Genomic DNA, 26,787 nt, shown 5'->3' with positions numbered 1-26,787 from the left:
ACAGGGGGAGAGATTTTGCCTTGTCTGAGTGTGCTAACACCTGGCACGCTTAGCTATTATAAAGAAATAATACATATGAGAAAGAAAACATACATTTATTTTTTTTTAAGTACTAATGAAGAAGCTGACGCGTTTTCCAGAAAGTAATTCCACTCCTTTAGATGTGTGCTCTTTTTTCTGCTTTTTTTTTTTTTTGGTACTGATTTGGGTGATAAAAAGATGGTTTCCCCTCAGGTCAACAGGAGCTGGCTACATGTTTGCTTCTGTTTGAGTGCATCGGTCTGGAGGGCTGCTGACTGTCTGCAGTTCCCACTGCACCTGGGGAAAATTATAGGGGAACGTTGCAGCTTTAAGTCATGTTCTGGGTATGCTCTGCTCTGCTCTGCTCTGCACTTGGGCAGAAAACTTTGTGGGAGGGAAAAAAAAAAAAAAAAAAAAAAAAGGCGAGGAAAAATTGCAGAAGCCGGAGTCTCTTTGAGTTGTCTGTATAGAAACTGAGGGGGGGGGGGGGAAAGCTGCCTTGCTGCTGTGCTGGTTGCAGGTATCTGTCTGAGAGCTCAACCATATGTCAGGAACTTCGGTGCCCTTGAATCAAACTGTAAGGGTGAATTGAACAGATTTGTTGATGGGCACAGAGTAGGACCGAAAAAAAAACCAAACCAAACCAACAAACCAGGAATGTTCTCTCACAAATAACTAACCTAGGGCTTTCCTTACGCTCCCACTGAAACGTAGGTGAGAATCCTCCGTAGGATTTGTATTTGAAGACCGAGCTAAGATGGCTTGGTGTCGCCTGAGGGCTGCCTTTTCCCGGCGGGTGCCGGGCGCGGGGCCGCTGCCCGCGGCGGGGGAGACCCGGGACCGGCGCCGCCGACGCTGCGCTGGGAGTGGGCGTTTTAACGTCTGTTACATAATTGCTGGGTTCGGGTCTTTCAACTCCTAAAGCCTCGAACCCCGTTTATTCTATTGTTTAGCCAATAGAGGGTATTTCCGCGTCTTTTTTCCCCCCGTGTATTTCAAATTATTCTAAAATTAACTGCACTTTTGAAGGACTAATTTGCGCCCGTCCACGCAATGCAATCACGTACGCGTCCAGCCAGGCTGGCCGAGGGCGACGGTATAATTATAATTAGTGGAAATGAGCTTGTTTTGCTCCCGCTTGGAAAACCGTGAAGCCGGTGGCACTGGGGGAACAGAGCGAGGGCTGGGGGCGGGAGAGGGGAGCAGGCCCCCGGCCTCCCAGCCGCTTCGGGGGAAGAAAAAGGAGGGGCGTGGGGGGGATAACCCAGCGCTGCGTGGGTTGGGGTTTTCTCCCGCCCCCCGCCTCTTTCCCCGGGGCGGGGCGGGGCGGTTTCCCGCCGGCGGGCTCCCTCCCGGCCGTGCAGCCCGCAGTGCCGCGCCGCCGCTGCGGAGGCGGGCGGGGAGGGAGGGACGGGGCGGGCGCGGGGGGCGGGAGCGGGCGGGCGGGGGGGGTGGGGGGGGGAGAGCCGGGCTCGGCGCAGGCAGGGCAGGGCAGGGCCGAGGCGAGCCGGGCCGAGGCGAGCCGCTCCGCTCCGCTCCGCTCCGCCGCCGCCCGCCGTGCCCGAGCATGTCGGCGCGGGAGGCGGTGACCTACCTGCCGGAGAAGGGGCTGTACTGCCAGCGCCTGCCCGGCCGGCGGGGCCGCGGGGCGCCGCAGCCGCGCAAGGGGAAGCGCGCCGACACCATGGGCTTCTACGGCACCCTCAAGATGATCTTCTACAAAGTGAGTGGCCGCCGCCCCCGCTGCGCCCCCGCGGAAGGAAGGGGGGAGGAATGGGGGGCCGCGCGTCTTCCGCGCTGCCGGTCCGCGGGCGGGAAGGTGGCGGTGTCGGCGGCGGGGCTGCCGGGCGGCTGTAGCTGCAGTCTGCTGCCGGGGAGAGCTGCCAGCGCTGGGCGGCGGGGGGGGATGCGGAATAGTGTGCTGCCCTTTCTCTCTTCTTTTTTTTTTTTTTAATATACCGCAATCTCAATTATTAGGATAAATAAACGTTGTCTGAAGGAGTTATGTTTTCTTAGCGACAGATTAAATATTTACGGGGATGTTTGCTCGGCGGTTGCTGTTTTTCGGTTACACAGATACCTTAGTGATGTCTAAATCTTGTCACTAGACCTCTCTGCCGTAGAGAAAGTTTTATCTTCTTCGGGTGGTAAATGACATTTTTAACCGTGTATTTACTTAACACCTTCTGAGATGATGAAAGTCCGTCTGTGTGGTGGACCCCATGAGAAAGTTCCCTAAAATACCTGGGAAAAAAAAAACCAAACCCGACCAAAAGAAATGAGTGAAATCATTATTAGGCAACGGTATAGAGAACTGCAGATTGTTTTCTTTGCTAATGCAAAAGAGTAAATCACTAGAGCTGCCTGTTCTACTGCAGGCTTCACACTTGTTATTTTTAAGGTGTGCTTTTGGAAAACTGCATCCCCCTCTTCTGAGAAGCAGAAGAGGAACACGCTGTTGCTGATAACCTCTCAGAAAGGCAAGCTGGAAATAAAAATTTTCCTTGAACAGGAAAAATCCTTTCTGAAAAGTCTATCATTAAATACTGAAATTCATGCTCAAACATCTTACTTATGCTTCCAGTAATTTTGGTGGCTCTCTCGTCTAGCACAGCGATAAAAGATGGTATCCATTATTTTTCAGCGATGCTTACAACTGGTGTTCTTGGGGGAAGCGTGGGGGGCTGCTCTTCCTGGGGCGTGGGGAAGCGGCGAGGATGAGGGTGGTGGTTCGGCAGCGCTCAGGGCGGTTCTGGACGAACGCTTGTCTGGGGAAATGCCATGGAGTGTCCCATGTGAGGCACGGGCGAGAAAACGCGGCTACGAGGCAAGCTCTTTTGGTTGCCTTGTAGCTGTTACTGTAAAAATGAGACTAGTTAACCTTAGTTAGCTTTCCTTTGCAATCACTAATGAAGCAAACACAAGAACTTCAGTGACTGTTTTTACAGAAAGCCATAAAGATACCTTAAAAGATAAAACCAATGAAAGTATACAGGCCATAAGCTGTAGAGAATCCTGTTTGGATTTTTGGTGGTTTGTTTTTAGGCAGGTAGACTGATACAGTAAATGGTTAAATAACCATGTTATAACACAACATTAAAAAAGGTCAAATCTGATGGTAAGAAAAATGCCAACTTTTAAACCGTGTCTTAAATATGAAATTTTGAAGAAGGGGGAGCAAACGGTCAAACTAAAGTCTGAATTGTCACACAGGTAGTTTATGCATTTTGCAGCTCACGGTTGTAAACAGCAGTAAGCATCCTTCTGCTGGCTGAAGTGTTTTGGTGTATCACATCTTAGAAGACCAGCAAAAAACTCAGAAATTGCATTTGGCATACATCTGTCTCATTGAGTCCAAAAGCCTGTGGTTAAAGATTACCCAAATATGTAGAAAGTCATCTTCAGTTGTCTGACTGGATAAATATGGCTTTCACTGGTTTCCATCTCTTTGGTAATTTTTGCAGACTGGCTTCCCCTTTTAGCAGCTGCCCTGCTCATTATTTGGTTTTGATCATATCTAATTGCGGGTGACATTCAAGACTGAGGTTTAGTGTTTTTCATCCTTACCCTTCTCGTAAAAACGACAGTTAATCCGTCAGTCAGTTTCGCTGCTGTTTTATAAATGTTTTCAATGTAAAACTTTAAAATAAAACGGTAAACAAAAGAAAAAATATATTTGAATTATATTTTTTTTAGGCCCTAAAATGAAAATGGCTTATAATGCAGGCAGGCTACCTAAAATTTAACCATTTCCAGGAGACTCTTAGCAATGAACCTGAACACAAAGAATGAAGGGGTTTGATTTAGTTCTTCGCCTTCCCTCCCAGGAGAATAGAGAGTGAGCAGTTCAGTAAATAATCCAACACACGAATTCTGCACCTTTTTAGCATTTGAAATTTGGAACTTAAAGAATGTAATTCCAATAAGTTTTGGACCCCAGAACAGCAGTAATATATACATGCACCACATAAAACGTGTATCAAATATTGTTGAAGCTAGAAACTACAATGTTGCTTTAAATCATTTTGTGTCAACTTTGTTGAAATTTGATATTAAAGTAAAAGGTAAAAATGGATTAATTTTACAGAATTATGTGCAAGTAAGGCTGGTCATGTAACTAAATCCATGTTGTTACTCTTTTTCCTCACCTTGCAGATGAAGAGGAAGTTGGACCATGGCTCCGAGGTCCGTTCTTTCTCTCTGGGAAAGAAGCCCTGCAAAGTCTCAGAATACACAAGGTAATTAAATGCAGTTAACACATCACTGGATCCAGACTCGTACATATATCCCGTCTTTCCAATTGCTAAGCTTGATTCATGGCTCCTCTTAATGTTAAAGCACTGTAAAGCAAAGAAGGGGTGGTATCAATATTTGTATATTGCTTAGTTAATTTAAATTACCTGAACTGAAAATGAGTTTTCATGAAGTAGCCAGGCTTGCAGTTCTTTGGTTGAGGTTTGTGTTTCATTCTAAATATAGCCCATTTACTTAGAGATGTTTTTGAGGCCTGAAGCATTCCTGGGAATAAAGTCAATCAGGTTTTTAAAAAGGGACATAATGATAAACCCTAAGACTATTACAAACTGTGATCAAATGTATCACTTTGCTATGGTAACAGGAATGGAAATTTATGTAGGCAGAGCAGACCATCTGATCTTAACAGGAACACGCACGTACTTGTTATCCACAATATGAAATTATTACGGGTTCTAGTCTGCTTCCTTACTACTCCTAAACGGTACCAGATCGCACAAGTAACTGCTGCTGTTCCCCTCAGATGTGCTCCCAAACGTGAGCAGCAGAGGTAGAGTAGGATGCATGCCTTAAAACGGCATTTCTTACTGTATAGTTGCCATAACAATTGTGCTTGGATATCACGCTGCTTCCCAGCCTGTTTGAATTTACACCATTTTACGTTTTTTCCCTCTAATAAGCATCAGCCCTCCCACGGGCATCACGCTTGCCTCCCAAAACTGTCTGGGGATGTTAGTGCTTTTGAACACGCTGTAGTAGAGTTCGGTCACTGATGGATCTTTTGAAAGTGATTAGTATTTTATTTCTCTTCCTTTAAGAGGTTTATAAGGTGATGAGTGAAAAGTTAGGATAGTGCGGGGAAACAGGCTCCAGGGTTGCATTTTGGACTTGGGTTGCTTTTCTCTGCAGTAGAGAAAACAGAGGTGATGTCTTGTTGCTGAGAAGCACGTGTTGCAGCTTCCACATCCCTCTCCAGGTTTCTAAATCAGTCTAATGGAAGAACACTCTTGTTGGCCACCAGTTCTCCATGTGACACACTGCTCTCTGCACTCCCGTAAGAGTAAACAGTTCAGCAACAAAGAAAGCTTGCTTTTTGTGGAGCGTATCTGTCAGATTCAGGGGAACTGCTGGACTTGTCCAGCTTCCACAGAAACCCGACTGGCTGTTTCAGGGGAATGAAAACATACTGGAAGAATAAAGCACGAAAGAAAATCTTGTGGTTTAATCTCAGGTCAAAGGAAAGAGGCTTTTAGATCCTGTTTTGAATAACTGTTTTTGACTGAGAACCAGTTTACAGCAGAAGAAATTAAAGTATAACTGTCCTACTGGGGCAAGCTCAAGGCTACGTCTTGCTCTGATCCAATATAAGCCAATTTTAAGAGCCTTATTTTGGACCTTTAATGACAGGCCTTCTGCTGGATCTCTGTACAGGTTATGAGAATGAGTAAGCTGTAAAACTAGATTTTATTGTAAAAATACTTTCAATTGCCATTGCTTGGATTTTGAGTCATTATTGGTGTGAGAGAATCCTTAAATAACCTCCAGTCCTCTCTCTTTTAAACTGCTTGATTATATTTTATTTAATAATATTTAAGCAAATGATGCAGTTCTTCTGCCTTCTTGTTTCCATTTTCCCTAGGATCAAACACTTTTTAAAATTGACAGGCCTGATGAACTTTTTTTGCATGTAACAGGTAAAACCAGTAAACAAATGTCATTAAGAGGAGCCTACATCTGTGAAACAGGTTTTTTTATGTCAGTTTCTGTTTCTGTTACTTCTCAGTAAAATTAACAGTTAAAAATAAGCCTCTTCAAACCAATCTTTTCTTTACCAGTTTGGGTAAATGTTAGGACATGCTATGATTGTCCTTCAGAACAAGGAAGATTAGAGTGAAATATTTGTAGATTTTGATGAGATAGATATGAAAAGGAACTTGCCTTACATCATTCGAAGCTATTCCTGTAGCCATTGAAAACTCAGTAAAACCCTGAAGCTCGTTACTAAAAAGCTGGATTTACCATACACAAAAGCAAAGCGGTTTTTGGAGTCCCACACTGTATTTAAAATTTTCATGCTTGTGCAAACACTACTGGAGTTCCAGATTTCCTGCTAGGGAATACAACTTTGATATTCTGTGAACGAAGTACTTTACATTATGGGGGAAAAAAAAAAGGAGGGGGGGGAAAAAAAAAAGGAAAACCCAGTCAGCTGTATTTCTTTAGACTCCTACAATAGCAGCTTAATCCCAGCTCTTTTAAAAGCTCCATCCCATATGAATGAGCTGGTTTTTAACACGTCAGAGTGAAAAAATCAAACTGTAATTCAGGGAGCACCTTTGGCTCCTTTTCCCTCTTCACCTCAACCCCCCCCCTTTAATTCCTGTGTCACTCCATCAACACGCAAACTTTTAAATACTGTATAGAGTATTTCAAAGCGCAGTTGCAAACCACTAAGCCACTAGAAGTGCTTGTTATTACTAGCTCTTTGTCAACAAAATATATTAAGAGCTAAAAATAGATATGTTTTATTTCTGTTTGGCGATGAAGCAGCACTAGCACATTTCACATCCAGGTGAGACTCTGAGCTGGGCCTTCCCACGTGCCCAGAAGGAAAGGGAATACTCTGGCAAGGAAAGGAATATATAAACCTGCATATTATAGACAACCTGCTGGCCAATTAACAAAGTGGTAGTTTTTCAGCCTTGAAAGGCGATCCCTGTTTTCCCCCAAGCTGGAGGATCAGTTCCGCAGCTGTCAAAACAGGCAGATTTAGGGAAGTGAGGGGAGCCACCCCTTCGGTGACCAGCAGGACAGTTTCACCTTAGTGCTTTTGCATGAAGTTTGAGAGTTTTGGTAACAGTTGCAACTTCCGTACTAGATTTCTTTTTCTGCAACAGACTTCTAAATTTTCCTTAATGCTTTACATGTGACTGTCACTTATTTGTATCCTAGTACTACGGGGCTGGTGCCATGCTCTGCCACACCTACTACTTTTGGGGACCTGAGGGCAGCCAATGGCCAGGGACAGCAACGGCGCCGCATTACATCTGTGCAGCCACCGACGGGCCTTCAGGAATGGCTGAAGATGTTTCAGGTAAGCAGTGCTTAGAGAAATAAACACCCGAAGCAGCTTACCTCCCTCAGTTAGGTAAAAGGCTGCTTCAGTGAAGGCAGTCCTCCTCATACATCCCAGAGTGTCTCTGTCGTTGATTTTGTGTGCTGTTGCAAAAACAAATGGGCATCAACTTTAAGGAGCTGTTGTTCCCTGTTTCAACCAGTTACTGTAGAGAGAGATTCACAAAAAATAACTGCTTTCTCTGGTTTCTTAATAAAATAACCCTTCCTGTTTGATGCTTTCATGTTTTCTGCAAAGTGTCCAGCATGTAACATCTGCCTCCATGGCCTTGAGCTAACTTGAGACATTTTCCCTGAGAGACTAGGAAGCGTTAGTGCATGGTTTGCTTCTAGTGCAGGTATAGCACTAGATTTGTCATAAGTATGCTGTCTTCTAAGAATAGAAAGAAAAGTTTAGCAAAAATAGATTAAAAGGAAACTCAATGTGTATTTTTAGCGATGTTGGTATACCGAACACAATGTCAGCCAGTAGCTGCATACGTGATTGAACCGAGCGGGGAAAGAGGTTTTCTGTATCTTTCCAACAGCCTTCAGCAATGCTTAAAACTTTATCTGTCGCAAGAAAAGGTGTGAAGGACCGTGGTATGCACCACTTGCACAGGTCAGAACTGAAATCTGCATGGCCAGCAATCTGGTGGCACCTAAGTCGATTTTGTGTAGGTCAGGACAGAGTTTGGGGCAGGCCTCTGCTCCTGTTCCATATCCCACACCGTGGACATCTCTCTACAGTTTCGCTCTGTATTTTTAAGAAGCGGGGATGAGTCCTAGTCATTGATTTGAAACACGGAAATGTTATGTCTTCGTATCTTGATTAATAAACCGGTACTTCTAAAAATATTTTCAAAAGGAGTCAGTAACTAATACAGGCATTGTTACAATTACTCTTAACAGGCATAGATAGAAGAGCAATATTGTAGACAGAGTAGCGAGCATACAATTTTGCAGGCAGAAGCGTGCTTTTGGCTTGATTCATGCTGCCACATAATACCATTGATCTCAATCACTGTCAGTTCTGAACATTAAAATAATAATGTAGAACTCCTTCCCTCTTTTATTTTTACACATTTATAATCTGCTTAAAACAGTGGAAGTTTGTAATTAAAATATTCTTGTACACATAATTCAGTTTCTTAAAAATATTCACATTTAATTATTATGGTGTATCTTTTTTGAGACTGTTCATAGAATTACGTCTTTTTAACTCCTAAGAATCATATTTGAATGGTACTTTGTATATATGATAATGTAATACTACATTGTATTTTAACATTTTGTAACATTAAAGGCTTTGTACTAACAAAAGCTGTTTTGTCATCTACAATGCACAGTGTGTATTTTCTCACATCAGATTGCTAGTTATCAATAGTTACATATTTTTTTAAAAAAAGATGATGAAAGGCTGAAATATTTGAGAGCGCGGTGCAAACATGCTTGGCAGTAAAAGCAATGTTCTCAGTTGTTTGGTCAGGATAAGGAAAAGAAGTCTGTAAGCCCCTGGAAATTTTGCCTATAGTTAGGTTGTTATTATTTTAGGGTTCCAAAATTTGGGGTTAGTAATGTAGAAACCATGCTTTAATAAATATATAATTAAATACTTTAAACTTTCCAAGATACTTAGTTGCACTACTAAATTCCTAAATGCTGATACATACTCTTGAGAGAGAGAGAGAGGCCTCACTCTCCTGACTGGAGATCATCGAGTAGCACGTACTGATCACTTCTGTCACTGGTGGTTTTTATTGTTTTCACAAAAGGGAGTCCCCTATTTTCGAACCAAAAGCTTTCACAGTCACGTAGCTGCATCTCAGTGTTACATCTCCTTGGCTAGTGCCAAGCTGCCTCATTTTCTGCGTGCTTATTTTCCATGTGAATTTAATGAAAGGGACAAGTCTTAGACAGTCAGATGATAAGAGCACATTCTTAAAGCAAGAGGAGCTGGCTCTGTCCAAAAGGCAGAATTAACCGGCACGTGTAGCATCCCTCTTGCAATACAAAGTTTTTCCTGTGCAGAAACAGAAATGGGAGGGCCTTCCCTTATGTACTGTATACTTGCTGAGACTGCTTAATAGCACTGTTTTGTTCTGTATGAAATTCCAGGAGCACACGAGCTGGTTATATGAACTGTTTCAAGGTAGCACTGTCCTTTGGCAGAGAAGCTGGCAGGAACAAGTGATGCTCACTTTTTTTGAAGTCTCTCACCTGTACATGGGCCTTCAGTCATTCTCCTATATTATCTTTTCAAATTAAAAAGCAAGACCACTCTTCAAATATTAAGAAAACTTAAGGTGGCCTTTAAGCTTGTGGGGTTTTTTTGAATTTATTTTGTATATGTTACTGCTGCTGTTATGTTCTGTAGTTGATCTAAGCCTTTCATTTTGAAAGTGACAAAAAAACTAATGCAGAAAGGAGAAACAGTTGGAAGGGTCATTGCACTTTCCCTTTAAAAATGAAGATGTGTATTGATTTCATTGAAATGTTAGCCTGGAAAGAAAAATAGAAAAGCATTTTGATAGGTTCAAACCATTTAATTTCTTAAAGGCCTATTTATTTTTTCTGTTTTGCAGTGGCTCTTGGCTTCAGGTCTTTTTTGATATCCACTAGAAGAGTTTTAAAACTCAGTGCCCAAGTGTATCTCCACAAGATTTTTTCTTTACAAGAAACTTTATTTTATTCGAACCAGGATGTATTGTTTAAGTCACCAAATTGCTTGCCACAGGGCAAAAAAAAATCAGCTGCACGCTAAGTTCAGTCAGAGATGGTAGAGCTTTAAAAAGTATTAAGTTCTCTCTTTGTTCTTCCTACTTAACGTACTTAAGTGTTGGGTTTTATTTAAGTAATGAGATAAAAAATTTGCATTTTCTTGGAATATTGATGTTGTAAAGTTGTTCCATACACAGTATAGGCAATCGCTTTGAGTAACTAGTGAGTGCTATTATTTTACCGAAAATTGGAAGCATTTTTTTTTCTCAGGAGTTTAGATAACGTCCAAAATGCTTTTGCCATTTCTGGTTGTACTGTTCCTTGCTTTTACATAAATAGTTGGCTAAGCCACCTTAATTCATTCTCCATTTCTTCTGAAGACACTCATGAACGCATAAATGCGTGCTGGAGTAGTCCACCTCTTCCGTGAAGTGAAGCAGGCGGGAATGATTGTATCATAACCAGCTTTGCAGCATTTGCTGCTCCGTATCTTGTGGGACTAGGTCAGGGCTTTGCTGGTTCTGTACAATCCCTACACAGAGAATGGGGAAGACCCACACTACAACTCCATACCCCTTTTGGCTACATCACCATTATGGATTAGTTTCAGAGGAATTGTGCAGACTTAAAGCGGATCTCCTGACCATCCCTGCCTGTTTCCTTTTGCTTTGGGTCTCAGGGCTGTTTTGATAGATACAAACTAGACTTCTTTCAAAGAAGCTCTACATGAAGCTGTTGTCCAACCCATGGTGTGGACATAAGGATCTGAACCAGTTGCTGCTCTTCCAGACAGGTTCACGTCATGTGTGGTGCAGATGTTCAGCCCAGGGGACCAGACTAGGTCTTAGAGATGGTTTAATGTGGGGTCTTCAGCACCAGCTGCTCCTGAACCCCTCCTGATGGTGACAGTGTTTCTTTCAGTGAATTTTTGCTTATGTGCTATTTTTATCCAGACCAGGATGCCTTTGAGGTGGAGGATGGCAGGGATCTCAATAACTCATCCAAGAGTCAGACAGAAGCAGGATCCAGAAGAGTCTTTTTCTGCAGGTCTCTGTAATGACAGACCTTCTTTAACAGAACTCAGTAACGGAGCACAGCACCCTGGCATTAAACCCGTTAAAATAGGTGTGCTAAATGCACCTGTAATAGAAAAAGGATCTAATTCTACAAACTGTAGTTGTACAAATTGGAGGTAGCAGATGAGAGCTGTGCGATGGAAAAGCCTAGATCATGGGAGAGCAGAGGGTCCAGAAACAGAAGATGGTAAAAAGGTAGGTGTCAGGTCAGACAGGAGGGATAAGGTGGATGTTGTAGAAGCAGCAAAGCTGTTGTTGATATTGATTATAAAGCTGTTTTGCATGCCTGAAAAGGAAAAGAAAGGCATTTAAGCATAATAGCAAAGGGGAAAACGAAGGGATAGTTTTCAGGTAGGTAGTGCCACGGTCACAGCAACTGCATTATTGAATGAGGGAATGGAGTGAGCCAGCCAAAAGGCCTTGGCTGACAAATCCACGCTTCCTTGGGGAAATGAGAGGGAAAAGGGGGAATGTTTGTTTAGGTATCTCAAATCATTGAAAGAGCAGTATCGGCAGTCCCTGCTGACTTTCCAGGGGGGTATCTGAATGAATCCTGGAGTTACCTTTTCTAGGGAAACCCCTGCCCATAATAAAAGCTTTATTTTAATTTTACATTAAAATTTAACTTAAGGTTTGAAGACAAGGAAAACCAATTAACGAAATGCATTTTAAAGAATAAAGTATATTCTTCACAAGGATCTTTAATTTGAAAGGGAGTCACTTGGTAGAAATCCAAGGTGTCTGGACACTGCACCACGTGTCTCAGAAGTCTCTGGTCATCTGTGCTCGAAACTTTGCAAACTGTTTGTATATTTACTTCTTTTTTCTCTTCTGCGACATTTGTTCACTCTTGTTTCTCATCAAAGCCACAAACTTGTTTCATCCCCTTTCCGCTCAATGTGCTACAAGGAAGTTTTTTGCAAACGGATCGAGCTATGGGGCCCAGAAACAGTAATTCACTAGTTTTGCCTCCGTTAACGCAAACAGTTGTATTCATCTGGCAAGGCTTCATCCCAGTTTTCCATGCCAGACACTTCCCTCAGAGACCCCTTACCGACTGTAGCTGGAGGTTTGTTTGCTTAAGTGAAAGACTAAGGGGACAATGTCCCAGAGAAAACATTTTGTAGCAGCTCATCACTTAAAAAGAGCCTTAGGAAGCTGCCCATAGCCATCCCCTAACGATGTATGGACAGATGAAAGAGGGTGCTGCTTTTATTCATTAGCATCTTTCCCATCCTTGAGTCTTTTCCCTTTTCTGTTCAGATCTCTACTATATTTTAAAAACAGAAATGTCTTAAGTGTAAGAGAATTATAGATTAAGATAGTGTACAGTGAAATTATTGATCAATAACACATTCGTAACCGCTAGCAATGTTTGCCACAGCAAAACCCAGTGCTTTTCAGGTCGAATTGTTCTAGTTTAATAAATGTAGCTGCTTATAAATTAAGGGTAGACTGACCTTGGAAATGTGTATTATAAGGAAGTAGCACAGGTATTCCCTGTTTTAAATTCTCCTAAATTCAAACATGGCTGACGGGAGATTAAAGATTGCAAATGTTTGTACCTAACAGCAGCTAAGCTCTGGGTTAATGAAACAAACAGCAGTTGGAAAGTTGGTGAGATAAACAGTTCTTCAGTCCATGATTTGTGGAGAACTGCTCTGCGATGCAAATGTTTCTATTGAAAGAAATTTAGAATAAAAGTTGTTTATAACAGCGCTGCTGCAATTTATGCTGAGACATTCTTGGTTTTTTTCAGTATTCTGAGGTGTTGGATATGAGACACAGAAACTCTCATCTCATGTGGTGACAATCCACATACAGGCACATGGATGGGTAATGTTTTCTTGCCAGCTTAGACCATGCCCAGAGAAGCTGTGGATGCCCCATCCCTGGAAGTGTTCCAGGCCAGGCTGGATGGGGCTTTGAGCAGCCTGGTCTAGCGGGAGGTGTCCCTGCCCATGGCAGGGGGGTTGGAACTGGATGATCTTTAAGGTCGCTTCCAACCCAAACCATTCTGTGATTCTATGATTTTACCAATTGCCAACAGCATGTGGAGAGGCTCAGGCTCAGGAACTTCCCTCCCCTTCCCCTGCTCTGTTGGGGTAGGCTGTCCAGTGTCCGCCACATGTCTGCTGTAGAGCAAGAGCATGTAACCAGGGTGAAGGAGGTGCTGGACACCGCTGCTGTCTCACAACTGTCCTGGCAGGTGTTCACTCCTTCATTAAGGCAGCTTGGGGCTGCTTTCACTGCACTGAAAGTCAGGTGGGTCATCGTGTGGCTAAACGATACTTTTCTTGACATTCTAAGTAGTTTGACATTTTAATTGGGGAGTAATGATGCAACACGATGATCTTTCTACATCGAGTAAAGCAGGGTATTTATCTGCTTTGCGTTCACTTTCAAAAATTGCAGCTTCTCCTTCACTTGCCTCATTGTTCTGCAGAAACTTCACAATATACAAACATCAGAGTATTGCAGAGACCACAGTCAATTTTCAGAATCAAAACCAGAGCACAGAAATTTAGATCATGAATAATAAAGGTTCTGAGTTACGTGGCAGATTAATACAGAAATCTTAATTGTAAGGTATCTTGCCTTTTTTTTTTATATTTCGGTTAGCCTCTTACCATAACTGTGCTATCATTTGTATGTGCTAATTTACTTGTAAAATGTCACTCTAGAAGACATTCAAGAATATGAATGTGAATCTGCTCTCAAAAACAGTGATGTCTCATTTTCTCTCCTCTCTAAGGCTTTATTCATGCTCTAATTCTGTTGCTCAATCAGTTAGCGGTGGCTATTGTTTTTTTCCTGTAGAAATTATTTTTTTCTTTAAATTGTTTTCACGTAACAAATGAAAACTCTTTGATGAGCACAGATGAGTTTAAGACGTGTTCTTTAGATGTGGGGTACATTCAGTTATTAATTTTTCTCTACAAATGATGCTGCTAATCTGCTGTGCTCTCAGATGAGTGCCTTATTAAAATCTTCAAATTTTATGGTGCCTGTTAGTAAAAATGTGAAGTAAGAAAATTACCAATCAAAATTCCCTGTTTATTCATGTGCAAATTGATACTTACAAAATATACATTGGTTTATAGCCAGGATCCTGAAATTACAGCATTGTCACTTAGGGACATACCGTAGTAATAAGCAGGCAGGGAGCTTTCTTTCCTCTCATTTCATTTAAAGTTTTTGGTCTGCCGGATGAAACGTAAAGGTTAAAAGTTACCATCTCGCTTGAATGCACAATGGAGAAAGACGGAGAGGGAGCGCCTTCTGTCGCAACCCCTTCATTGTCAGTAATATGTGTGTAGACTTCATCAACTTCAAAAGAAGCTTAATTAATTTAATTATTATTATTAAATATTATTATCTATTTAATTGCTAATCTGTGTGTGTATAACAAATCCTTTCTTAGTTTATGAATCAATGTAGCAATTTTCAATATTTTGTGTTGATTAACTTCTCGTTTTTGTGCAATTAACATGAGCATTTATCTTGTTGGCTTTTTATATGCTATTTATATGCTTGTATATAGGTCGACGAGGAAACTTAACGTGCCTTTTTGGCAAAGCAATGGTGCTTATAAATATAAACCAAACCAGTACATTAAACTAAGCTTACTGGTTCTTTCTTTTTTTTTTTTTTCTTGCAGAGCTGGAGTGGACCAGAGAAATTACTTGCCTTAGATGAACTGATTGATAGTTGTGAACCAACACAAGTAAAACATATGATGCAAGTGATAGAGCCCCAGTTTCAAAGAGACTTCATTTCCTTGCTCCCAAAAGAGGTGAGAAATATAGGTTAATACTGGACTCTGCAGTGTATCAGCTGCCACCTTTTAAAAACTTCCATATAAAACATCTCTGTGTCTTAATTGGGCTGATTTTTTGAGAACTAATTCTGTTAGAGCGCACACACACAAAAATTTCTTCTGGATGCAGGACCTTTCTGCACGTTAGTCTGTAAGTACAAGCATTATTGTGTAATGCTTTAAGTGGGGGAGTTTTTGAGAATATTATATTTGAATTTATTTTAAACAGAGTCCTAAAATCTCTACCAAAAAAACCCAAAAGTAAACCCATAAAAGCACTTCTCGCTAAGGATTAAGCCAAACCCTAATCAAGCAGAGATCTTACAGCAAATCCTTTACTGCAAGTCAGATCATGTTGTATCAGGTTAAAGAGAAACTAAGATTTTGATTTCGGCGTCTGTGCTTTGCAGCATGCGTAACTCAGTGCTGTCCACAGAGGAGTAACTCTTCACGTCCTCACAACTAGAACGTGAGGGTGGATGGGAAAGATTATAAACCCAGTTTGGTACAATTATTAAATGAATGTTTTTTAGGTCATTTAGAAGTGGTACTTCTGACCTTGATTGATTTTTAGGGAATTGGAAATTGTTTTGTTATTTGGAGAGAGGAGGAATTCGCTTGTCTTTTGCCGGATGTACCGCATGTTGGGTTTTCCATGTGAAAATTTTCATGAGGTCTGAAGTCTTTCTAAGTCTTCAGTTCCTAACACATTACAAAACAAGTTCTTAAAAGATATTCTAGTGCTAGTGTTTGGTTACTGTGCTTAACATGATTTTATCACCTGAAGACTGTTCTGTATGGCTGCTTCTTGACAGTTTTTGTGGTGTATATCCTGTTTTTGAATACTTAGGTGTACAAGACCCTTCTTTTCTTTTATATGTTGTGATATCTTTACAAGTCAGGAAATACCACAGCCTTCCCTTGCTGGTTAGCATTTGTAAGGGTTGGAAGCAATTTATGCAACGAATATTAACTTAGTACACGTGACATGGGATTAGTATTTACAGAAGCACTTCCTGTGGCAGCCACCTTCATTGGTGGGAAGGGCGCTGGGGGAGGAGAAGAGTTTAGCAGGACTTTCACGCGGTTGCCGTGTTTCTAGAGAAGCTGCCCAAAGCAATTCAGAGGCGGAGCAAGGCTTTATGTTTTGAGAAGACAGAAGATACTTTGGCACTTCTGCATCTGTTAAATCTGGGAATTTAATACAGAATTGACAACAGTAACGCAGCTTAGTTGTCTTGCATGATTTAGTGGCAAAACTAGTTCAAGTACAACCAGTGATTTAGTTATGCTGTAACTAATGATCATGTTATTATTTCAATTTTAGCAATTTCTTCACAGAAAAGATACACTATTTAGCTGTAAAAATTTCTTTCATATTTATGTTTCTTGACTCCGTTGTAAGCTACTTATGTTTAATTTGTTTAATTTCTTTTCAGTGTTTGTTCTTGCCTCTTGAAACGAGAATATTGTCAAGCGTTTAGCTTCACGAAAGGCTGGCTTCACCAGTGAAGCTGGCTTCAATAATTTTAGTGCTTCCTAACCCCTAGTCACTGTCACCAAAATTAGCCGAGTTAAACAAATGAACCCATCGAGCTAACTCCATCATCTCTTCTCCTTTTTGAAGACCATTCTTCACCCAGATCTCCTAAGTGATGCCGTCCCCAGCTACGCTGGCTGCAATTCGGGGTGATGAACTGAGCTGTGGGGGCAAGAGTAAGTTTTTAGGGTCAGTAATTCTGTAAACAGGCTTTCCCACCAAAGCCAGCACCTGTGAACACACGCTCCCCCAAGTTGTCGCTCCACATTAACATCTGTAGTTATCTCCGGTGCTGTTGGATACAATGTAGGGATATTGTTACCTAACCAGAACAAGAAGATGATTTGGACAGGAGGGCCTTTCTTCAAAAACATTCTTAGCGCTGCAAAGACAGTAACTTAATAGCTGAATAACCAAGAAAATGTTTGCTTTCCTCCTGAGGAAACATGCAGTCAAACAATTAATCTGAAATGAACACTCCTGATTTCTTGCTGAGACTTTAGAAATAATTACTGAAATTACTTCTTTGTGAAAAAACAGGTCTAGAAGCCAAGAGATTTGCTGAAGTCAGCGAAAGAAATTTTGTTGGTGGTGTGGGGGGGTGTGTGTGAAGGAAAAAAAGGCTAGAGACTTCTTTTTATTGGGTATTATTAACACTACAGCAGAGAGTAGTCACAGTTGAGTCAAAGGTCAGATTTTTGCTACCTGAAGTTCTCTTATAACTAGATCCATGAGCTGAGACAAAGGGACGTCATCTTTTATGCGCTGCTAATCTTAAAGTCAACTGTGGGCTGTGTTGACCCTTGATGACTATTTAGATAAATATAGTCTAAAATAAATGTCACCCATATGTAACCTGTTTTAGAATCAGTTGGCTCGCAGGTTTTAATTAACACCATCTTAGCAAGCGTCCGTATCTGTATAGATAGGACAAGTGATATTTAAACAAACTCTGCTGTCAGTTAAGGAACATCAGCAAAAATGGAAAGGATCTCTTTCATGTTTGAGTCTTGCTGCATGCAGGACCATCTGATGTGTGTTAGGGAGTAGCACTTCTTAAATAATTTTACATGCCAGGAATTAAGACAGAAAGTCTAAAAGGACGGGTACAGTTGTTGCTCTTGCAGTAGAGAGTCGTAACACCAGATCCTAAATGCTGACTCCCTGAGTAGGGACAGAAGGAAGATTCCTCAGCTTTATGGCCTGGGGTGCGTACGGGATCTAATGCATAATTTAAGACATGGGTCCCTCAAACGTGGAGTCCTACGTGCTCAACGTGAGCTGCAGGTGATGACTTGCAAACAAGGTGTGTGTGCAGTCAAAATGCAAACAGTTCTGGTGTACAGAATTTTTATTTCGTGCTCAGTCACTGGCTGGTGTAGATTACTGAAAGTAAACGTTTCTCACATAATAAGGTCAAAAATCTGCTGAGGTCAATAGCCTATGGTTATGACTTCCTTACTGAATTTCAGTCTGTGCTGCTTTGAAGGGCAGACTCTATTTATATACATCATAACTCCAGCTAAAAATTAAATAAAAAATCCTAAACACAAAAAAATCCGTCAAGCAGAAGTAAAAGTGGATGATCTGATTTCCCTGACAACTTTTGCATCCTATTAGTTACTGACAAAGACCTCGCTGTTTCAGCATGTGAGTAGGTCCCTGCATCACTTTTGATCAGTATCGTTCTTTCTGCAGAGTTTTTAGCCATGAAAGGGACTTTCCTGCCGCTTACACTTCTATTTTCCATGACTGGGGATATGCCTTGTTGCTGTCAAGTAGAAGAACTGTATTTGGTTCTCATACCCTTAAGGATAGCTGTCCCTGTATTTTGCATTGTGCTTTAGATGCCTCTGTCCCTGGTTAAGACTTCAACACATCTGAAAATATTTGTGGAGATTTGGGGGGGTTTTATCATGGTCATTATATGCCTTAGCTCAGCCAACTGAGGTCTGAATTCTCCCAAGAACCTTTAATTTTGTCACATGCAAAAGTTCATCTTCTGTTTATCTGCTGGTGCTCATTGATATTTCCAGTATGTGTTTGGTAGCGCACTCTGTACAGTATCGAAGTTACGTATTTCAATCCTTCTGCATCCCAGGCCGTAAAACTGCCTGTAACACCACTTTGGAGCGTGTTTGCATTCGAATCAGAAAACGAGCTCTAGGTCTGCTGTGTTTCCTACAGCTGCAGGGACCTTTTGAAGTCAAGCGCAGGTAGCATTTACTTTCTCTGGATTCAGGTTTACTGAGTGAGTTTATTCATCGCAACATGCTTTGCTATTTGCTCACACGATGAGTGTTGTATTTTCTAGTTAAACTCTCAAAATAACTTTTGGTATACTTGTTAGCTAAAATAACATAGTCATAATTATTTTAGTAATAATTCTGTTAATGGTTCAAAGTAATGTGGATTACATTTTAAAAAAATAATAGCGAATTCAGCTGACATCTACTCTTTTGCAAATACAAGAATCATTTCTGATGGGATCTGTATGGATTTAGTTACTTAAGACGATTGTTATACTTTCATGTGCCCACTGGAATAAACTGTAGCTCTGTTAAGTCTGAGATTGTTTAATAATTTATTGCTTCAATTTTCTATATTTCAGCCCCTGATGTGTGATAATACGTGGAGTTACTTCACTTTTCCTTTCAAAAGCAACGCAGAAAATATACTTTCTTTTTCCTTTTTGCAGCTGGCACTGTATGTGCTGTCATTCCTGGAACCCAGGGACCTTCTGCAGGCAGCCCAGACGTGTCGTTACTGGAGAATTTTGGCTGAAGATAATCTTCTCTGGAGAGAGAAATGCAAAGAGGAGGGTAAGGCTGAGCAAAGGGATGGATGTAATGGTCAAAGTGTTGCTGTTGTAAAAAAGCGCAGTTCATTTACATAATAAGCTTAAAGTTTTATGAAGGCAATGCGTGTGACTTTCAATTTACTGCTGGTGATGCTCTGGGCTACGTGGTATGTATCTCTGTTGAAAGTAGGAAGCAGGAACAATTCATGGAGTAATGAAACTCCAGTTAAGTTTGAACATCCTATTTATAAAGTATACTGGGTGTATGTTTTAAAAATACAATTATTTTTGCTTTTTAACCTAGGCAAATAAAAGCTGAGATGTAAAAATGATAGGAGTATAGTCTTGCAGTTTGTAAATAACATGGAGGAAAAACTGTTTCAGTGGCCGGGTAGAAGGGATGCTGCAATTTCACATCATTTGTAGTAAAATTAATAGAGAAATGGCACATGGTTGGGAAGAAGGTGCTAACTTGATTGCTTAGAGAGGGACACACAATCCGTAAGCCACGTGGGTGTTGCCAGCTCGTGCCAAATCGAGAAGATACAGTGCTTCAGCAGTAATATGAATGGGCAAAAAAAGGCTCTCAGGAAAGTAGCTGCATATTGGAGCACATGAAGAATGTAAGCTTTTATTTTTAAGGAGAATTGTATGAACAAGGAGTCTAGTCTGGGGAGCAGAGCACACGCATGTCATCTCAGAGCAGTACCAGTCTTGGACACGGGCAAACACAGGGCCCTGTCCAGGCTGCCTCGGAGTATGGAGACAAGAACTTGTGAGAGGTTGGTGCAAAACCTGGCAATGTGAGTGTAGCTGGCTATTTGTAAAGGCACCTAAATTAATTAGTTTTATTTTGCAGTGGTAGCCTCTTAAATCTTCTCTAAAGATTCTCCTCTTAAAATTTCAGTGAAAATGCATGAAGGGGACAGAAGGAGAAAAAAGGAGAAGGTTGAGAGAGGAATGTGCCTACATTCAGGAGCTTAGAAGTAAATGTGTCCAGGCATGAGAGCACAGACAAAACCATACTGTAGACTGCTTAGTAATATGAAGGAGCGGTTAATTCAAGACTTGCAGATAGAGACACCAGAGAAGGGGCTAAAAGCAGGAGTGAAATCCACATACTGGCAAGAGACAAGACTCTTGCTAGTAATGAGATGCAGCGGAGAGAGAGGAGAGAAATGGGTGAGAGAATTGTTTTAAAAAAAAAAAAAAAAGATTTATTTGTAGTAGCAAGGCTAAAACAAAGCACTGCTGCTTTAGTGTCAGTTCAGAAAGGGCATACGTTTCTGAATTCTCATATTCTGATATTTTGAATTCTCAAATTCTGAATTTTCATAATTCCAGCCAGGAGAGGACAATGCCAAAAGCAAACAGCCTTTCAGATCAAGAAAATAATTAAGAGCTTACTAATATCAAGAGTCACAGTGAACTTAAAGGTAATGAGGATGGGTGGCAGGAGAGGAGGACAGGAGACAGAAAGGTTTACTTTTTGAAGGGTTCCAAAATGAGTGTATGAGTGGTTATGGAGTTTGCTGGACAATGCCCATTTGAAAAAGGCAATATTCTGCTACACTGCCTCAGGAAGGGGGGATTCAGACCAAGCTAGTAGTTTGCCAGCAAAGAGTGATGAAGTAGAGCGTTTTTCAGCCATGATTACGGTAATGATTATGCTTAAACAACACGGAAAGCAGTATTAAGAGCTGAGGAGCTGGGCAGCGTCACACGCAGTGCGGATATTGGCATGCGGGAGGTTGTTACGTCAATGCGGTATTTAATGTCAGAGGTCACTGTAAAGGCTTGGGAGGGAGAGAAGTTGTTTCATTTGGGGTGGCCTCATCTCTCCCCCTCCCCCCCTTTTTTTTTTAAATTCTTTTTAGGGATTGATGAACCATTACATATCAAGAGGAGGAAAGTAATAAAACCAGGCTTTATACACAGTCCGTGGAAAAGCGCCTACATTAGACAACACAGGATTGATACCAACTGGCGGCGAGGAGAACTGAAATCGCCTAAGGTAAGTTTCTGAGCTGTGTGCATGCTGCCATGAACAAAGCAGCATCCACTCCTAGCCTTGGTTTTGGTTTTTTTTTTTCCTTTGGACAAGCCAGACTATCCATGCACAAAAAGCAATGGATTGTTACAGAAAAAAAATAATTAAATAGTTTGTATTTTGGCTTACCTTGGGTTTAAATTAATTTCTGAACACCATATTAGCAAATCAAAATGTGATTCTTCATACAGCAGAATACTTTCACTGCTGTTCTAAAACATTCTGTACAGTTTTGTGAATGCCTATAAATACGCCAGTCTCTGGGAAACAGAAAATCTCAGAAACTTGATATTTAAAATGAAACATGCACATACATATCTAATATATATAAATACATACATCCGTGTATGTATTTGTAGAGCCGGGCCATGTTGCATCCTAAATATATTCCACATCTATTCTGTGATCACTTCATGCTTTACTTTTATACATATTCTTCTTCTTGAGCAACACAAGACAATAACTTCATTCCATGTTAAGATTTTTTTGGGGTTTTTTTTTAATACTAAAATTCTTTAATTACATTGATATATTATCGTTGCATTCTTTCCAATGTGAAGATATGAAGCTTTTGTAAAATAAAATAGCAACTGTCTATTCACGGCTGGTATTGAACAAGCGGTCAGAAACATGAAGAAAAACCATATTCGTAGCCTTTTAAGAATTTAAGGCAATTTGCCCATTTTCTTGATTACTGTATAATAAAAATAAGAACCAAAAAATGCTGGTGGAAAACCTATGGCTATATCCTGCTCTTTCTTTGGCCGTGACTTATTTACATCTCTGGCAATGGCTCTGTACTTCTTGCCTCGATACGCCACATCAAGTTATCTTGGAATTATTATTAGAATTACAGCCTCAGGCGTTATCCAAATGCCCACTTCATTTTGATGAACATCTTGAAAAGTGTTCAGATATCTTAAATAAAAAATTTTCTCATCCTGTGTATTCTGATGAGGATTTTTTTTTGCTGTATTGCAGTAATACGTACTGAATTGCAGTTTATCCCAAATCAAACACTGAAAATCCCACTTCTATAAAGCAACATTCCAATCCACCCTTCCAGCACATTAAATTATCGCTTTTGTTTGTATTTAATTGAGTTAACGGTTTTCCATTTTTTGACTTCGGTGCTGCCTGGCATTTAATAGATTACAGTGCTTGGCTGGCAAGGGAAAAAAGTAGATATAGTCAGCCTGGACCACCAAAATACAAATATGCAGCAAATAATGCAACCCCATCCTTTTTGTTTAAGATTGAAACAATGCTTAAAAGATAACAGTCGGAGCGAAAAAACACTCAAATGAAAAATAAAGAGATGGAGTAATTGTAGGGGAATTGAGCAGTGTCCGGTTACTCATCTAGCTTACTGTTTACTGGTACTCTGATTTTTCCTGGTACTTTTTGGAGGCTTACAATAACTGCAGTGAGCTTGCGAGGCAAGGCGGCATCACTCCATGGAAGAAGGAAAATACCTTCTTTGGTCCCAGCTGGTGGTAAATTAGACTTGACACACGGGATTAAGGGGCCTTATTATTATTGAAGCAACTCTAGCATTTTATAATTTATGAATCAGAAGAGCACTTTGTTTCTCCTGCTTCTCTCTAATCTCCTGTGTTAAATTGTGACTGTATGTTTTTATGTTCTTTATTGCCAGGTGCTCAAGGGCCATGATGACCATGTGATCACATGCCTTCAGTTCTGTGGGAACCGAATAGTGAGCGGCTCTGATGACAACACCCTGAAAGTGTGGTCAGCGGTTACAGGCAAGGTAATTAAGTCGGTTATTTTGCTGAATTCCTTAGGAAATGAGCTACAGGTAGAGCACTGGTACGTCAGAAATGCTGCTGTGCCATCAGACCGCGCTGCGGAGTGGTCTTTAGTGCTGTCTGGTGCAAGAATCGGAAAAAGTACCAGTAAACATTTGGGTCATCTTTTCCTACAGAGAAACTAGTCTGTTTCCAAAAAGTCACCTTGATGTGAAATTGCAATGCTGCTCATGTTACCGTTGGCATATATCCTTGTTCTCTTGGCAATTCTGCTATTCTTGTGGAGTCGTTTGTGACATGGATTCAAAAGAATTTGGACAGATATGCTACTTTATCTTCCTTAAAGCTTAATTTAGCCTGCTTTTACCCCTCTGGATCTCTCTTTCTCACTTGTCTCCTAGCATTCTTTCTGTTGTTTTCAAGTTATTGAAATGGGGTGTTCATTTTACTGGCTCTGATTTCAAATACAGAATTTGTTTTTCTTTCTAAGCTACTATATTGCTGAGCCACCAAAAAAAAAAAAAAAAAAAAGTAACTTGCTTTAGGTTTAAATATTTCCTATTAAATTAGATCCAGCTCAGGCAGGAATTTAATAAGCTTCAATAATTTAATTTTGGCTTAGGGAAGCAAAACAATATGTGCAATCAAAAAGACAGTACTGAACGTTTCGCTCACGTTAGGACATCACAGCGACTCAGCACAGAGATTTTTTTTGTTTTAAGGTGACTGACTGACCACGCTCCAAGGATATAGAAAAGGCCTCAGGGAAACAGTACTTTTTCCTTCTAGACTAGTATTGTGTGTACTTAGCTTTGCTTTAATGATATAGTTACGTGAACAACAGGACAGCTATTGAGGGTAACATGCTTAAGATGCAAAAGGTATCACCACTTTATAATGTTGAAGCTGAACGTATTAAGCATTTGTCTTTGCATGCCTAGAAGATTCCTGACGGGATTGTAAATACTGTTGTGGGGAAGAATAAAAGAAAAAGCAATGGGCAGCCTCACCCTGCCTCTGTTGGCTTCCCTACAACAAAACTAATGAACAAACCCATATTGAAATTTGCATTTTTTTAATTGAAAAGGGCAGCCTAAACTCAGATGAAAAATACTTCCTCTCAAAAGCAAAACGTGCCTTTAAATATATAAAACTGGTCATAGTAGCATGACTTAACAATTCATGTTCAGTAATTTTTTGAAAGTAATTACAGATCCTAGTGTGACTATTTACCCTGAACCTTTAAAAGAGCCAAAAATTGTCATGAAAGATGGAAGAGTGCTGTATCAGCCCTCATGCTTAGTGGTGCTGAAGAATTAATAAAATAGAAAAAAACCCTAAAGGTTGGTTTGTGCAAATGAACATGACTAAATAATCCCCTTGACAGATGTAAAGCCCAAAATAAGGATTCTATGTTCTTACTGCTTTAGAAGGATGATTTCTTAAAATATGAGCAAAGCAGTTAAAATTTTTTAAAAAATGGGAACTGTAAAAGTGAATAACAGCTATGAACTGAAAAAGATGGATTTGATAGCAGCGAATTATGCTAGGAGCCAGGAATTGCAGAAGACTGGTAAAAAATGTTAAAGAACAGGAAATCTATGTACAGCAAAAAAGCAAGACATTTTCAAGGATGTTAGAAAGAACAGGATATTAATAACAGAAATTAGTATACTACCACTGATGCAGAAAAAATATTTATTTGGGGAGAAAATTCATGTGATGGAAATGCAGCATGCAGTGATAATAGAACACTTCATTTCAGCAGAAACCCACAAGGATGTTAAACAACAGCTACCAAAGTTACAGTTTTTCTTATTATAGTTGATCCAGATGATCTGTATTTGATGATTTTTTTTCTGAAGTAACCTGTGGGGTAAAATTGGTGTTTTTTCAAAAGGTATGAGCACAAGCAGAAGATCCAAGGGATGGCCAGAAAGCTAAAATGTGTCAATATTTAAATGGAGTAAACTGAAAGACTGGGTATTTAGGATACATTATCTCAGATAAAAAATATTGGACTACATCAAGAGGAGTCAACTAACAGTTCAAGGAAGGCCACGGAAACTAATGCCACTTAGCATTAGATTACAGAAAAAGAGATCATCAAACTGTCTTGACCTCTTTTCTTGTGCAGTTACACGTTTGACTGATAAAAATAATAGTGCAGAAATAGATGGCTATGTGCACTGCAAGACTCTATCCCTATGACACGATTGAAGAAAAAAGCAATGCAAAAATCAACATGGCACATATTTAAATGGGTTAGAAAGTGGGTAATTATAGAGATCATGTTGTTAATCTAAATGCAGAATCTTCATGGAGTATCTTTGTAGAGGGGTCTTGCAAGGATCTCTTCTTGTCTGTGCTAATTAGCACTCAGCTGCTGCCTGGTGAGAAAGCATATATAGTCGTTACTTGTAAGGAATGCAGCCTGGGAGACGGAGACGAGTCATTGTTCCAGGGTGACGGAGGTTTTATAGACGTAGGTGTGAGCAAACACTGTCTCTACATGGTGAGAAATCATGTCGTGCATTTGGGATCAAAGAAGGTAGGCTGTGCTTATGTAGTGTGGGATTCTCTCTTGGGCAACAATAAAGTCTGAAAAGGGTTTGAAACGTGATGTTGCAGTATTGATGCTGTAGCTACAGCTTACAGAATGCGATGTTTCCTGGATAAACAAACAGAAAAATAAAATAAAATAAGAGTATGTGGTTTATAGATTGGTGGTAAAACTACTAAGTGAATGCTCTCTCCAGTTCTAACACTTACGCTTCAAAAAGCTATTGGAAAACCTGCCGTGACTCAGAAAAATGCCAGGAAAATGACTCAAGGCTGCAAAACATACCCTGTATTGAGAAATCTGGAAAGACAGTGTAGTTTATCATGGGGAAGATTATAGGGAGAATTCCTTATAGTCAGAGTACCAACAACGGAGAGAGAAATTTGATGACTATTTTCTAAAAGGTGGCAATTTTTAGTTGAATCATAAAGCAGCCTCCAGGGGTCTTCCGGATCTTGCTATGAGAGACTACTGTTACCTCCTAGATTACTTTTTCTTAAGTTTCCATTCAACTCTATCACAAGGGTAACTAAGCAAAATATTTCTTTTCAGTGTTTGCGAACACTGGTTGGGCACACAGGCGGAGTCTGGTCGTCACAGATGAGGGACAACATCATCATCAGTGGATCTACAGACCGGACGTTGAAAGTCTGGAACGCTGAGACTGGAGAATGCATACATACCTTGTACGGACACACCTCCACCGTGCGCTGCATGCATCTCCATGAGAAAAGGTAAGGCTTTGTCCACAGCTACAGCCACAGTTTGGCTTGTAATTCGCATTTGTGTTCACAGAAAATGCCTGTTAAACTTGGGTACCTCATCCAATGCTGGGTGAAGTACAAACCAGGCGAAGCATTCACACTAAACTACATAAATCGACAAAAGGGAGGAGATGATTAATAGAAGCAAAAGCATAAGAGTACTAATTAAAGAACGGAAAATTGAGTCATGTACTTTATAAAGTCACATTCTGTGTTATTTCAAAACATTCTTTGTTACGCTGTGATCTGGTCTCCCACGCTCTGAGTAATTTCTCCTTTTTGTCAATGCTACAAA

General features: G+C 40.6%; 1 protein-coding gene across 4 annotated transcripts in view; it reads left to right on the top strand.

Moving 5' to 3' along the window:
• Positions 1–26,787, top strand: part of FBXW7 (F-box and WD repeat domain containing 7) — a 182,702-nt gene that overhangs the window by 147,300 nt on the left and 8,615 nt on the right. For 3 of the 4 annotated variants that reach the window (XM_074589655.1, XM_074589656.1, XM_074589658.1), the window contains 7 exons: positions 4,177–4,259; positions 7,228–7,369; positions 14,848–14,982; positions 19,245–19,368; positions 21,224–21,360; positions 23,054–23,167; positions 26,281–26,462. In XM_074589655.1, the coding sequence (XP_074445756.1) occupies positions 4,177–4,259; positions 7,228–7,369; positions 14,848–14,982; positions 19,245–19,368; positions 21,224–21,360; positions 23,054–23,167; positions 26,281–26,462 (917 nt within the window). Of the gene's footprint in view, positions 1–1,480; positions 1,745–4,176; positions 4,260–7,227; positions 7,370–14,847; positions 14,983–19,244; positions 19,369–21,223; positions 21,361–23,053; positions 23,168–26,280; positions 26,463–26,787 lie in introns of those variants that run through there. The other variant, XM_074589657.1, reaches the window with a different exon arrangement.

Source organism: Larus michahellis, chromosome 5 (genome assembly GCF_964199755.1).
Source record: "Larus michahellis chromosome 5, bLarMic1.1, whole genome shotgun sequence".
NCBI classification, from domain to species: Eukaryota; Metazoa; Chordata; class Aves; order Charadriiformes; family Laridae; genus Larus; species Larus michahellis.
This window is presented reverse-complemented; position numbering and strand designations above follow the sequence as displayed.